Source organism: Physeter macrocephalus, chromosome 18 (assembly GCF_002837175.3).
Source record: "Physeter macrocephalus isolate SW-GA chromosome 18, ASM283717v5, whole genome shotgun sequence".
Lineage (NCBI taxonomy): Eukaryota > Metazoa > Chordata > Mammalia > Artiodactyla > Physeteridae > Physeter > Physeter macrocephalus.
Genome location: NC_041231.1, coordinates 87,573,425 through 87,587,874, shown reverse-complemented (window position 1 = coordinate 87,587,874; position 14,450 = coordinate 87,573,425). Strand labels below are relative to the sequence as shown.

At 43.5% G+C, this 14,450-nt stretch overlaps 3 protein-coding genes, 2 non-coding genes and 1 pseudogene across 6 annotated transcripts in view; 3 read left to right on the top strand and 3 right to left on the bottom strand.

The window, feature by feature from the left end:
- LOC102994991 (uncharacterized) overlaps positions 1-8,355 on the bottom strand; it is a 31,021-nt gene extending 22,666 nt beyond the window's left edge. Inside the window, 1 exon segment of the mRNA XM_007128578.3 lies at positions 8,058-8,355. Coding sequence (XP_007128640.2) covers positions 8,058-8,343 — 286 coding nt within the window. The 5' untranslated portion in view covers positions 8,344-8,355.
- Positions 1,214-1,921, bottom strand: LOC112064324 (histone H3.1-like; annotated as a pseudogene).
- LOC102994718 (histone H2A type 1-like) lies at positions 2,657-5,241 on the bottom strand. Of its 2 annotated transcripts, XM_007128577.4 has the most exons (3): positions 5,235-5,241; positions 3,480-3,873; positions 2,657-2,747 (listed from the first exon to the last, which is right to left on the bottom strand). In XM_007128577.4, the coding sequence occupies exons 2-3, from the start codon at positions 3,862-3,864 to the stop codon at positions 2,671-2,673; spliced, it is 462 nt and encodes a 153-aa protein (XP_007128639.2). In that variant the 5' UTR covers positions 3,865-3,873; positions 5,235-5,241; the 3' UTR covers positions 2,657-2,670. The 2 variants fall into 2 exon arrangements, with proteins under 2 accessions (XP_007128639.2, XP_028335224.1); XM_028479423.1 differs by lacking the exon at positions 5,235-5,241 and having other exon boundaries at positions 2,685-2,747; positions 3,456-3,946.
- LOC102986543 (histone H2B type 2-E-like) lies at positions 4,225-4,822 on the top strand. Its single transcript, XM_055080109.1, has 2 exons — positions 4,225-4,314; positions 4,495-4,822. Exons 1-2 carry the CDS (start codon positions 4,261-4,263, stop codon positions 4,789-4,791), a joined length of 351 nt encoding a protein of 116 aa, XP_054936084.1. The 5' UTR covers positions 4,225-4,260; the 3' UTR covers positions 4,792-4,822.
- A 901-nt stretch (positions 8,356-9,256) lies between the features above and the next one.
- TRNAM-CAU (transfer RNA methionine (anticodon CAU)) lies at positions 9,257-9,328 on the top strand. The gene has a single exon. It is a non-coding gene; the product is annotated as a tRNA-Met (tRNA).
- Positions 9,329-12,046: 2,718 nt separating this feature from the next.
- On the top strand, positions 12,047-12,119 carry TRNAR-UCG (transfer RNA arginine (anticodon UCG)). Its single transcript has one exon. It is a non-coding gene; the product is annotated as a tRNA-Arg (tRNA).
- Positions 12,120-14,450: the final 2,331 nt, after the last annotated feature.

Sequence of the window (14,450 nt, the reverse complement as noted above, 5' to 3'; positions counted from 1 at the left end):
AATTGCTATAAAAGCCAAATACTATTTGATTCATTGAAGTGAGATAAACTGTCATCAAGCAAGCCAGAAAGTCCTCCTTTGGAGCTACAAGGAAAGCCTGATTCAGTTAGGTAACTCCTTGCTAAGCCTGGAGTCCAACAGGAGCTAACCACAAGACTGGAATTTATGCAATATTTAGTCCCGGCCCTAGCTATCTATTGGAAGCACCTGAATTTTAATAATTACTGTTGCCTGGGCCCACCTCATACAATTATAGGCATACTGATTGGACCCCAAGCAAAAATATTTTAATAAAAGCTCCAATTGAACGTAATGTGCAGTCACCACTGAGACCACTGATCCATAATGAAATCAAACCCTAGAGGCACCTTGTTAAGTGCAACTGCTTGACAGAAATTTCATTCTATCACATAAATAAGTGTAGTTTGCAAATGCTTTCTCCTGGTAAGAGTTCACACAGTCTGCTTTTCTTGATGAGACCAAAAACACCATTTTAAAAAATGGACTTCGTAATCTAGCGTTCATAAGAATCACCTGGGGTGAACTGGGTACAACGTAGATTCTGACTCAGTAGACCTGGGTTGGGTCTGAAAATCTACGTTTCTAGCAAATTCCCAAGTGATGTACATGCTGCTGGTGGTAGACCACTTTGAGTAGTGAAACTGTAGAAGCCAGCAGGGTTCTCTGTCTTGGGTTCTGCTACCAATAAGTTTATTAGAAATCCTGACTGAGAGGCTTAATTTTTTTTTATAGAAGTCAACTATCAGCAAAACAACGCCCTCACTGTTCTCTGTGTAAAAGGTCAAACATTTCACGGGAAAGCCAAAACTGTTTCACTTTTAACTTGGCACAGATTGGAACTGAGCAAATTGAGGTCTCAGAGACATTAGAAAGTAACGGCAAACGCTTTAGGTTCTCAATTGTCAATGCCCAAACATGTGGGAACACAGCTTTAGAAGGGGTAAACAGCAAATCCACACCCACCCCCACCCAAATTCAACCTTTTGTGGGTGAAGCAGCTCACCTTCCATACATAATCCACGTACTCAAATAACCCGACCTTCACATCACACCGATTACTGCCCCTTCCAAACTACCTAAAACACGGCTTATTCTATTGCCAAACCTACAAACCCCCACTCCACCTGCATGTGTTTATATTACACTTTCCACGAGACAGCAAAGCTCATACTTTTGAGCAACTTTTGCACATAACCTACCAATTGAAGGTATACAAAGCTGCCAGAATTTATTAACTGAAATCGTAGACACTTGTAAAGTTACACGACACTCCGAAGAAACAAGATTACCCAGTAACTCATGAGGAAATCTCCACCTTAACAGCCCAAAACAAAACTCATAGAAACAGAACAGCCTAAATGACAGCTATTTTAAAGACAATGTGGGTGGCTCTTAGAAGAGCCTTTTTAGTTGAATTGAGATAGCTGGGGAAGCTTTACGCCCTCTCCCCGCGAATGCGGCGAGCAAGCTGGATGTCCTTGGGCATGATGGTGACGCGCTTGGCGTGGATGGCACACAGGTTGGTGTCCTCGAAGAGCCCCACCAAATAGGCCTCGCATGCCTCCTGCAGCGCCATCACGGCCGAACTCTGGAAGCGAAGATCGGTCTTGAAGTCCTAGCGCCATCACGGCCGAGCTCTGGAAGCGTAGGTCGGTCTTGAAGTCCTGCGCTATCTCGCGCACCAACCGCTGGAACGGCAGCTTGCGGATCAGCAGCTCCGTGGACTTCTGGTAGCGGCGGATCTCGCGCAGGGCCACCGTGCCGGGCCGGTAGCGGTGCGGCTTCTTCACGCCGCCCGTGGCCGGCGCGCTCTTGCGGGCCGCCTTGGTGGCCAGCTGCTTGCGCGGCGCCTTACCACCGGTGGACTTACGCGCGGTTTGCTTAGTTCGAGCCATCGTAAGAAAACAAAAGAAAAAGAAACCAAGTTGGCAAACAAGTAGGAAGAGGTCCCCTTTATATATACTCAGAAACGTTCCGATTGGCCTTGCGCTATTTCAAAAGCCCCGCGAAACAAAACCATTGGCTGAAGAGTCAACGCAGTGATTGGGGAATTACTAGAGACTCTGATTGGATGAAATACTCCACATTTCAATCCCTCTTTTTGTTATACTCTGCGACCCAAAGGAACTAATTTTCTAATGTTCTAGTTCAGCCCACCTCAAATTATAAAGAGCCACTTGCAGATCGTGGACGATGCCAATTCTGATTCAAATCTATGTAATGGGGCCTAGAATTCCGAGGACTACGCTTTAAGAACAGATTTACTTGTATTCTTTTTTCTCCGTGGTTACTTTTTCTGAACTTAGATTCCCCTGGGCTGCCACTTCCTATCTCCACTGGGAAACCACGGGGAAAGCGACGGGCCGGGGACGCCCGGCAAACAGTGCACAACAAATGATTGACTTTCCTATGGTGGCCAAATGGGATTTTGCTTCAGTTTGTTCCAGCAGAAATTAGTTAAGATAGCCACCATCATGTTGAACTCTATTCTTTTAGCCCAGTCAGCCAGTCTCTCAGAGATCTTTCTTTCTTGCTTAATTTCACTTTGAAAATGATTATTTTTTAGTTAGAATTGTACTATGCACCTGGTGTTTACTTCTCCGAGAAAACACTCCCTTCCTCTGAACAATTTTCATTCCAGAAAGGAGATCACGGTGCGATAACCTCAAGCACCACCAGAGCCAGTCCCAGGACCGCCGGACGCCATCTTTGATTTTGAAATTTTCCTGAAGTAAAAAAGAACGCAAAATTGCATTCTTATCTGCGGCCCAATTTTCACTCCTAGACTGTATAAGATTCCTTCCTACTCTCTCAAGGGAGGGCACAGTCTTGAGGGAACTAGTCTGCTGTGGTCTCCTTTGCCTGGCAAAGCAATGAAAGCTACTCTTTTCTACTTCACCCAAAACTGAAAGCTACTCTTTTCTACTTCACCCAAAACTATGTCGCCGCTTAGTATTCGGCACGGGTGAACAGAGGCCGAGTTTCGGCAACAAGTTCAGAACTTGAAAAGCCCGCGCTGATCTGATTTGCCAGCCGTTCTTTCGTTTGGCTGTTTCAAACGTCTTTGTGACATTCTAAGCTACCACCCCCCACCTGCCTTTTCCGCAAGATAGAATGTTTCCCTTCTCGTTAAATAACCAAACTACCCCAGGTTTTTAAAACGTTACCAAAACCTGCTTCTTCACCACTACTAAAAGCCCTTGCTTACGGTACTAACAATTTTTTTGTAAAAGTCCTGTTTCCGTGAGCCACATTCCAATCAGTCCCGTTAGATAGCGAAGATAACTTGCGATAATAGACTGTGGCGATTATCCAGTGGCTTTAACCGCGTGAGTTTCATAGACCCAGCCCAAGTTTAGTTACAAGCTTTTTTAAGTGTGAAAATGTGGACGGCTCTGAAAAGAGCCTTTGGGTAAAAAGTTATAGACACGCACTGATATTGGGATAGGTTCACTTGCCCTTGGCCTTGTGGTGGCTCTCGGTCTTCTTGGGCAGCAGTACAGCCTGGATGTTGGGCAGGACGCCGCCCTGAGCGATAGTGACTTTGCCCAGCAGCTTGTTGAGCTCCTCGTCGTTGCGGATGGCCAGCTGTAGGTGACGCGGGATGATGCGCGTCTTCTTGTTGTCGCGGGCCGCGTTGCCCGCCAGCTCCAAGATCTCGGCCGTCAGGTACTCCAGCACCGCCGCCAGGTACACCGGAGCGCCAGCCCCGACCCGCTCGGCGTAGTTGCCCTTGCGGAGCAGGCGGTGCACACGGCCCACGGGGAACTGGAGCCCGGCCCGCGAGGAGCGGGTCTTGGCCTTGGCACGTACCTTACCACCCTGTTTCCCCCGGCCAGACATGACGAAAAACTAAAAACAAAACAGAAATCAAAGAAAATGACCCGCAGAATACAAGAAACTAGACTATTATACTCTCTGGCGGTTTGGTAAAACAGCCTGTGCGATTGGCCGAACACAAACCTTAGCCAATCAAAAGCTCGTTCTAAAACAACAACGTTACTAATTTACATAGAGAGTTTGTAATTGAAAGGTCAAATTATGTAAGGTTGAGCTAAGGGAAGAGCCAATGAGACTTTGTAATAAAGAGCCTATCAGCGAGTAGGATGCTGAAAAGGCCAATCACAAATCGTAATTCTGCCATCTCTAATTTGCATACAGACCAAACAAATACTGAGGCTGGTTGTTCGTGGTCGTATTTGTTTCTTGTTCGCTACCTGGTGGTTTTTTGGCTTTGCGATGCCTGAGCCAGCGAAGTCTGCTTCTGCTCCGAAAAAGGGCTCTAAAAAGGCGGTGGCCAAGGCCCAGAAAAAAGACGGCAAGAAGCGCAAGCGCAGTCGCAAGGAGAGCTACTCTGTGTATGTGTACAAGGTGTTGAAGCAGGTTCATCCAGATACCGGTATTTCTTCCAAGGCCATGGGTATCATGAATTCATTTGTCAACGACATTTTCGAGCGCATCAAAGATGGCAAGAAGCGCAAGCGCAGTCGCAAGGAGAGCTACTCTATCTACGTGTACAAAGTGTTGAAGCAGGTCCACCCGGACACCGGCATCTCGTCCAAGGCCATGGGCATCATGAACTCGTTTGTCAACGACATTTTCGAGCGCATCGCGGGCGAGGCGTCGCGCCTGGCGCATTATAACAAGCGTTCGACCATCACGTCGAGGGAGATCCAGACGGCCGTGCGCCTGTTGTTGCCCGGGGAGTTGGCCAAGCATGCCGTGTCCGAGGGCACCAAGGCTGTTACCAAGTACACCAGCTCCAAATAAGCTTGCTCCCTCTCCAATAACTCAAGGCTCTTTTAAGAGCCACCCACACTATCTCTTAAGAGTCTGTAACTCCAGACTTCAAAATTATATTTATATGTGACCAGCAAAGAAAGAGAAAAAGCTTTGAAAGCTTCGGAAAGTTACTCTTTCGTAAGAGACGTTTACATTTATAAGAGAAATACCCCTTTTGTATGGGTGTCTCTTACTTTACCAGGAAGAGGAGGATGGCCGAATCTGTTATCTATGGAAAAGCCGACAACTTAAATCTGCATAACGTTACCCGTGTTTCCTGTGCTTTTCCTGGTCCCCCCCACAACTGACTACCCATCCCCATCGTTTTTAGTTTTTAGCTGAAGATGGTATATAAGGTGGTAGCCGCAGCCATTTTGTAGATTTTGTTTTACTGGGGCTCTGCAATGTATGCAGGAGATGCACGTTGTTACCTTTCGTTTTTTCCCGTCAATCTGTCTTCTATCAATTATTAGGCCAGCCAAAGAATCTAGAAGGGAAGAAGGAAAAAAAATGTCTTCCCTACATCTACACAGTGATTTTTGTGAACATGAAATAAGTTGCTATATTTTGAATGGTGCTTGTGAAGAAAATTCCCTAAACTCCACATATAATTAAGGCATTCATTTGTTGCTTTCCGAAGTTAATTTTAAATACATTTTAAAATAATGTATTCTTGAAAACAAATACGTAAGTATATTTGAGAAATGGATAAGCATGGTTTAAGGGGAATCCCGCAGCATATGATACAGTCCTGAATGTTAAATTTGGGCATCTTAACTTAAACCCTCTGTGAGCATTTCCTTCTAAAATGGGAATAATAATTAGCAACTACTGTGTGGCATTGCTGGGGTGATCAATAAAAGAGCACAAGTAAAGTACTCAGGGTGGTGACTGCACAGAGAAGGTCTTCTAAAATATTAGCCGTTGGCAAAAGCCTCTGGTTGAAGCACTGGGAGGCTGCTCTTAGTCCTGCCCACTTTGGAGTCTCAGAATCTCGAAGCCATAAACAAGGCAGTAGGCCAGAAAGCCTACTAGCATTTAACACCAATTAGGATTCCTTGTCTGGCAGTGTGAACAATCCAAACCACTTCTAACAGTCCAAGCCCCTCTTTTAAACCAGTTCTTTCCCCTGAACTGTTGAGGACAACCTAGTGCCTGTGACTAAGTCTTCCCTGCCTTTGATGGTCAATTCAAGCAACATGTGCCTTACTTTCCAAGGTCCTTCTCATGCCTCACTAGGATTAGAGGTACCTCTTTTAATAGTCAGATGTGTTGGGTTACAAGGAAGGCAATATAAGAACTACTCACCTCCCTCCGCCCAACCACAATACTTTCTTTCTACATCCAGGCTTTCCTTCTTGGTCTTCCTTCCATTTGGAACTTCACTTTCTCAATATTTTTTGCCCTCAAGCATCACTTATGAGTAAAGCCGTCTATGACCATATCATTTAAAATGTCACCTCCTTCCTCCATACTTTAATGCCTTTCCCAGCTTCAGTGGTCCTCATAGCACCATCTTACATACTGTTTTACCTGTTTTGTTTGTGCCCCCTCCAACAAAATATAAGCCCCATGAATATAGATATATTGTTTTGTTCACAGTTGTTCACTGCTATAATTCCATAGCATCAGACAGTGCCTGGTATATGCCATGTGCTCAATTTTGTCTGTTTATTAAATTAACATCGTTATATGAATTTGTTTCCTCAAACCAGTGCCTTAGCTCAAATAACATCTGATCCTCTTCATATTTAAGCGCCAGAGCCCATATCTTTAAAACAGATGAGATTCCAAATGACTCCATTGATTTCTAGCTCGCAAAGTATCACCCTACAAATTACTTGCAGGCCACAAGGAGGAAAAACCTGCTTTTACAAATAAACTAATCACCCTAAAACAGTAATTGATCTATCATATCGAATCTGGATAACCCCGACATCAAGTGCCTCTGATGTACAATAGTATTTACATACAATCATCTGTAACTGTTCCTTGACAAGAAAATTAACGTGATTTCAGTCAAGTCTAGGGAAAATCACTTGTAGGGCATTCAGGGTACAGAAGTCAAGGAAAATAACCCCATCAGGAAACAAGCCAAACCAAGACATCCTATAGGCCAGGTCTACAGCAAATCAATATCAAAAAACTAAATGAGATCAAGGAGGAGAGAAAACTTGTAGATTAAAAGACCTGAGACAAAAAAAAAAGAGAAACCTGAGACTGAAAAGGCATGATTGGATCCTCCTAAGCAAACCAGATCTCTAAGACATTTTGGGGCATAATTGGGATTTGTTACTGTGAACCCAGTATTAGATATTAGGGAATCTGGTTTTAGTTTGGCAGTGATTATATGGGAGCTTTTTTAAAAAATAAAAAAATAGTGCGTACTTAATTTGAGGTAAAATATATATTGCCTGTGTAGTATTTTTTTTAAGTCATGTCTACTTAACTGTCAAGCTTAGGTGACATTTATGTTGTTCATTAAGTAACATACTTCCTATCGGCTTTTTAAAATTTTCTTAACAGAAAGTTAGAATATAGTGTTCTCTATGCCTAGCAACACGTGCTAGCTCTCCCCGTCTATGCATTTTAATTTTACCCCCAAAGCACTGGTACAAGGGTTTTAAGTCTGCAGAGCCCCGAAGCAGGGCCACACTCCAGCAGAGCTCAGGAGCGCGCCCCTGCACAGGGGACGACCCGCCCCACTCGTAAATTCGCCTTTGTTCCGGGCCCCGCTTTCCGCCACGGGCGCGGGCTTTCTTTGTTCCTCGTCCTCGCCGCCATTTTGAGCACGGACCACAGGCGGGATAAGGGAGCCTCGCATCACTACATCGCGGGCAGTGTAAGCCGACTTCTCTCCAGTATTCAAGCACTATGCATACACGATTTCAAACTTGAAATACACCAGAACTTAAGTGGAATCTTTCTAGGGAAGACTGCTCTGCGAGTTTCTTCACTGCCCCACGAAACGTTAAAATGCCCAAACTTATACCCGAAACCACTTCCACAAAGCAGAAACATACACAGATCAGCTAACTTCCGCCCTCCTAAAATGGCAACTAGAAATTTAAAAGCACGAAAAATAACTTTTGACTAATTAAATGAAGTACACCTTATAAAAAGCAAGCAAAAAGAGCAAAAAGTGCTAGCTCTTTCACCGAAACATTTGGGCGGCCCTGAAAAGGGCCTTTGGTGGTAAAAGATGTTAAATCGCTGAAAACGGGCGGCCTAACCGCCGAAGCCATAGAGAGTACGTCCCTGGCGTTTGAGGGCGTACACTACGTCCATGGCGGTGACGGTCTTCCGTTTAGCGTGCTCGGTGTAAGTGACCGCGTCCCGGATCACGTTCTCCAAAAACACCTTCAGTACCCCGCGGGTCTCTTCGTAGATCAGACCAGATATGCGCTTGACCCCACCTCGCCGGGCCAGACGCCGGATGGCGGGCTTGGTGATACCCTGGATATTGTCGCGCAAAACCTTACGATGCCGCTTAGCGCCCCCCTTCCCCAGTCCCTTACCACCTTTGCCTCGTCCAGACATGATAATACTGCTCTGACAACTTTCAAAACAGCAACAGAAACCCCGAGGCAATTCCCTTATATGAGCGGGCATCGGACCGAATTGAAGACTGAAAGCGCGCTCGCGCGCACTTTCATTTAGCCCGCCGGCCCCTCTCCTCGCGGCCCAGTTCTCGATGACGTCATGATGACTTACTCCCCGCCCGCCGAATGTGCCCTTCACGAAGGAGTTTCCAGCAGGTCCTCCGTCCCTAAGTGGGACTTTTCGGACCTATTTAACAGCTGCGTCAGACTAAAAATGTTAACTTTTTTTTTCTACTAATTATCTTTTGCTGCTTGGGATGCTTTGGAACGGTTGCTCAGGAGCCTTGGCCCACACGACCGGAACTGCTGCAACCTTCGCTGGAATGCGTAGCCCCGCTTTGCCCCCAAGTTTACGGTGCTTCCAGCATTACTCCTCCCTACAACAAAATCCCTTCAAACCGAAACCCCCGCTCCGGAGGACTTTAAAAACTGCAGGACTTCACCCTCTCCATCACGAAGCCAAGGGAAATCTGACCAAAAGGATTTTCTTCCCAAAGGCGAATACATGGTTGGTTAGTGATTCTGTGGTAGAATTCTCGCCCGCCGCGCGGACGCCCGTGTTCCTTTCCCTCTTGTTTTCGTTTCCTTCCCTGTTTATTAAAACCTGTATTTCTCATTTAATTATCTAACTACCGCTCACCTCTGCGCCCAGTAGCTTAACTCTGTTAATGTTTACTTTTCTACTCCTCGTCGTTTCCTCTGATTCTGGTAGCGACATTATTCCAGAAACTTGGCAACTTGTAGCCAAGGAATTGAAATAAATAGGCGCCTTCTTACAGTTTTCTAATTTAGAGGCCCAGTCGCCTCTGAGTAGAGTTAAGAGTATTATTAGGAAGGGTTTTTGAACAGAGAGCAGAGTGGCGCAGCGGAAGCGTGCTGGGCCCATAACCCAGAGGTCGATGGATCGAAACCATCCTCTGCTATTTTCCTTTTGCAGTTTTAAAAAAACTAATTTTGTTTCACAGTAAGGAAAAAAAAAAAAAATGGCGCCCTACCTTTTTTTTTTTTTTTATTTAATTCTGGAGCTAAAATGACTCCCTGAAAATAAACGTGAAACCGTTTACGTGATTTCTTCTGGTTGCCAAAGTAACCGTGCTATTTTATCATGACAGTTCTCGTTGCCCTATGAAGCTGCGAAAATGTTGAATTAAACTGAGAGCAGGGGTGGAAGGCAAGATCTTGAGTTACATTTCCTTGTAGAACATAATTCGGAAAGCACTACTTTTAGGTAATTGTGGCCATGTGGTTAAGGTGATAGACTAGAAATCTCCTGGGCCATCCCGGCGCAAATTCTTTGCAACTACTAGAGTTTTAATCTGTGGAGTAAATAAGTAGCAGTTTGGGACAGAGTGCAGAGTTTGCGTGGCCATGATTGTACTTTGACCTGAGAAAACCACTTAGGCGGCTACTGGTAAATGTGTCTCTACCCTCTACCTTGCTTTGCAATCTCTAACAGAACTATTCTCTATGCTCATTTTTAAAATATATGTGTGGACTGCTTTATCGTTTTCTCTCTCTCAGAAAGGATTCCTATTCATATATTTATGTGTTAGATACTGTGCTAGGCGCTAAGAAAAGGCATTAAGTAGCCTACAGTGTAGACATGCTTTTAAACAAGTAAATACGTATGTATTGTACAAGTATGTATAGTACAGGTATTTCTTTAAAAAGATTGTACATTAAGTGCAATGGAAACAAGGGAAAAGGACGGTTGTTTCCCTGTAGCCCTATGACCACCCAGTAGTTGGTGATTCTCTGGAAGGAGTCACATGAATCAACATTTACCCAAGGTTAAGCATTTATTACAGCAAAGGAAAAAGTGCAGACACACACACACAAAAGATATACACAAGGAAATACTAGAGAAGGCTTTCTTGTCCTCCATCTTCAGGGATGGCACGGATGCTCTTTCTTGCTTGAGGGGAAAAGTCATGGAAAGCAACACACCAGTCATGGTCAAAAATTATTTGGGATGGATTTCCTTGCCAATAATCTTCTCAAAGATGGAGTCTTCAACAGATCCACTTCAATATGTATATTCACAATGTTATGTATGTATACATATAAAATCCTAATTTGACCACTCCAAACTTGGATGTTAAGTGCACAACTCAAACTTAACATGTCCAAACAGAACTTATCCTAACCCCACACACACCACCCCCAAAATGCTCCTTCCTCTCCTCCTGTGGCGGTCCCCATCTCAGTAAATGGAAACTGTTGTTAAAGCAAAAAATCGTGGAGCTGTGTATGACTTCTCTATTTCTCTCACACCCTCAATCCAATCAGAAAATCCTTCAAAACATCCAGAATTCAACCACTTCTTACCACTTCCACCAACACTACCCATGATGGTTTAGCCACCATCTTCCTGCTTCCAGGAAGAGAGAAAGAGGGAAAACAAGTCCATGTTCAAATATTTTCAGGAGAGAAGGATCTTTTTGTTAAATAATCTCCACCTTAAAGATAATCTCAAAATTCAAAAACATATGTATATGAGAAATTCAGCACATTTTTAATGAGCTCCTACTATTTGCCACAGGTTTTTCCGTGGACAGGGAAGAAAGACTGTGAAAGGGCCCATTTCTGTACTCCAGAAAGCTGCTAATTTACTAGTCAAGAAAAGCCAAGACCTACCACAAATAAGAAAGGAAGGCCAATGCTCCCAGAGTCTAGAATTTAAGAAAATTAAGGAAATGCCTAATGTGTAGACTAAAAATGTTGACATTATCTTCAAACGAGGTGCATGAGGTCACAAAGATTCACTGACAAGCTTAAAAGAAGCCATCCAAAATATAACTTTATATCACATCATTGGGCCAAGCCCTCTACAAAACATTATAAATTCTATAAATATTTTAACCATAGAATGATTTTATTGTAACACGTTTTTGTGTTGATTCATCTATTAAATGTAAAAATTGTCGCAGGCAAAATTTTTGTAATTCTACCATAGTGCTTATTTCTTAATATATGGAAGCCTCAAATAATAGTAATGGCACTGGACTCCCTAAACCCTGAGAAACGCCAAAAAAAAAAAAAAAAAAGCATTATCTTTTCAAACAGATAGAAGTATACTGTGAAAAGTGCTTTGATGTCACATTATGACAATCAGGGAAACTACCAGAAAACCATGGGAAAAGGGAAATTGTTATGCCTGAGGGCCTGCAGATATCCATACCAGGTGACAAGAAAGACAATCGTGTAGATGCTGCCTTATGTAGTAAGACTGCCTTCTTACTGACAGCTGTCCAGGCAGACATCCCAAGTACCTAGAGTTTGAAAATTGCGAGCGTGACTGAATATTAATAGGGAAGAAACTCTGAGTTCTCTTATTTAAAAATATCCCTCGATGCAGGCAATATGCAATATAAACTCCAGTTTTTCTGCTCGGGAGTCGTACAGTCAATGACTTTTCCCTCCATGGAGTACCCAAGACCGAAATAATTGTCAATTCTTACCCTTCACAAGGCCCTACTCCTTGGCCCTAGATAACCTCCGTAATCTCGAGTTTCTATTTTTCCAATGACAGCGCTGGCGGCGTGGGGGCCATTGCCTTTTTGTCATTACGTAACTTTCACGACTCAGAACGGGACAGAAAACTTACTTCCTAAGTGTCGCAGCAAGACAGCATGGTCGGGGACCACGTGGCCTAACGGATAAGGCGTCTGACTTCGGATCAGAAGATTGAGGGTTCGAATCCCTTCGTGGTTAGTGTCGCCTTTTATGCCCTCCTCTAGTAATCGATAGCCCCATCTCATGGGTAGGCGGTAGGAAATCATGTGTTTTACGAACCCTTTTCTTCCTTCCCTATTTTAAAGAGGTTATTCTCAAAAGCCTTGGGAGAACCAGTGTAAAGAGTGGCTGGAAGTCAAAACCGAAATAAGGCCTTCCAATAATTTGGGACTCTCAAGCTCTCCCCACTTTTGGATTTGAGCTCCTGAGTTTCATTTTCACAGGCTCGACTTGTCCTTGAATAGGGAATTCCGATCTGTAAACGGAGCTCTCTCGAACTGAGCCCGCAGTGGGTAGCACGGGGGGAAACCTGCTGCTTCTCCTTCCCCATGGCTTCGCCCAAGGCCACAACCTCTTCACAGTTCTCTTCTAGTCTGAGTTCCGGCTGCTGGAATCTGTCACTGGTTTCCACTCTTCCCCTATCTTTTCCATCTTAGCTTTCTTGTTTTCCTTTGGTTTTGCTGCCGTCAAAAGGATGAGAACAGCTTATATTCAAACCTAAATTACAGAACAGAATACTAAGGTCATTGAAAGAGCCGAACTGTTTGCGGAGTGTGTATACAAACAGGAAGGCAGAGAACATAGCTGGGCAAAATATACAAAAACATTTTTCCGTGCTTAAATAACTGAATTGATTAATAATTTAGGATGAAGAAAATCTCATTTCCAATTGATGACTTCCTGGTGAAACATATGGTGTTTTCAGATTCAAACGTTGGTTCAAATCACACGGAGGCTTAACTCTTTTCTACTTAACGTATTCCCCTTTCCTTCTCTCTTTGGTAGTTAAGGCAAAAACATACCCTTTGGGTTTAAAAGAGGTGAGGGGCAGAGGCAAAATTGCTCCAGATCTACCTCCCTATTTTGGAAACAATACAAGAGATTAGCACATTTAAAATTATCCTTTAATGTGTATTAACAGGAGTGACAAATACCCTAAGGTATATTCTGCCTGGACAAAGTTTCAGTCCCTACCATGTCACCATCATGCGCACACACACACACACACACACACACATACACATACACACATATACAATATGCCTGTGTTTATTTTATAAATATCTGTTGAATGTTTACAGTGTGCAAAGTTGGAGAGACAAGGATATAAAAGGGTGGTACCCCTACAACCTTATTCTCAAACAAGGTAACATGGGGTTGAAGGGACAAAAGGGATAAGACTGCTCAGGCATCCAATATCTCTGATTCTTTTTTGGAGAAAATTCAAAAATATAAAAAGCATATCACCCAATTCCTCAAGACCCCACTTTGGCCTCCAATCTGGATCAGCATTTCCTGAGTTTTTATTTTCAAGATAGAATGGGTTAAAATTTGTGAACTATCTTTGAATCACAGGTACTACATAAGCCATATATTGTTAGGTAAAATTCAAAAACAGATTTTACTTCAAAATTTGTGCTTCATAGGTCTCAGTCCTCAGGAGCCTTTGGAGCTCTGCTGATCTATGACAAGTGTACTTCAGAAGGATTTTCCAGGTATGAAAAGTCACAATCCCAGTCACTGGATTTGAACATGTTAGAAATATCTTATCACCTTAACCACTTGATCTTAAAGAACTTGGTTCCCATGAACCTTAGTAAGGAAACGTTGGTTGTATGATTTTTTTAAAACAATTAATTTGTCTGGTCTCTACCTCAGTTTTCTCATCTGTAAAAATAGAGACAGGTGATGGGTGGGTGGGAATTTTCAGAGACATCATCTTTACGGTCCCTTCAAATTTTGTTATTCTACACCGTGCACTCAGCCCTTTGCTATAGTTTACTATAGGGTGAAAAGAGGTAACTGGTGAGATTTTATGGTATTATGTGCTAAAATTAAGATATAAGTGGCAGAAGATGATCAAAGAAGGAAGAAACTAATAGAGGCTGGAACACCTGGAAAAGATCTTTGATTAAATTCATTCACGTAAAATACAAAGAGGAGAGTGATGCTTTCATCTGAGGATTCACGGAAAAGGTACATTTGATATGGGTCTTGCAAGAGGATTTTGCAGCAAGGGAGCAGAGACTCTCCAGGCAGAAGGAACTACTAGAGCAAAAGCAGAGCATGTGAACAGCTTCTGCTCCTGAAGACAGGGACCAGTGGTCAGATAAAACTAGTTTGATGAAGAGTTTGAGAGGATAGGGAGTGATAAGGTGTAAAGAGGGAGCACCTTGGACCTGGAAACGTGTCTAGAGTTTAAGAGGAAAAAAAAAAAAAAAAATCAACAAAAACTGCCGAGACAGGGAACCAAAGCTGGGGAGCGGATGGGAGCAGGGAGTGAAGAGAGGCGAATGGCCAGTGGTTCTC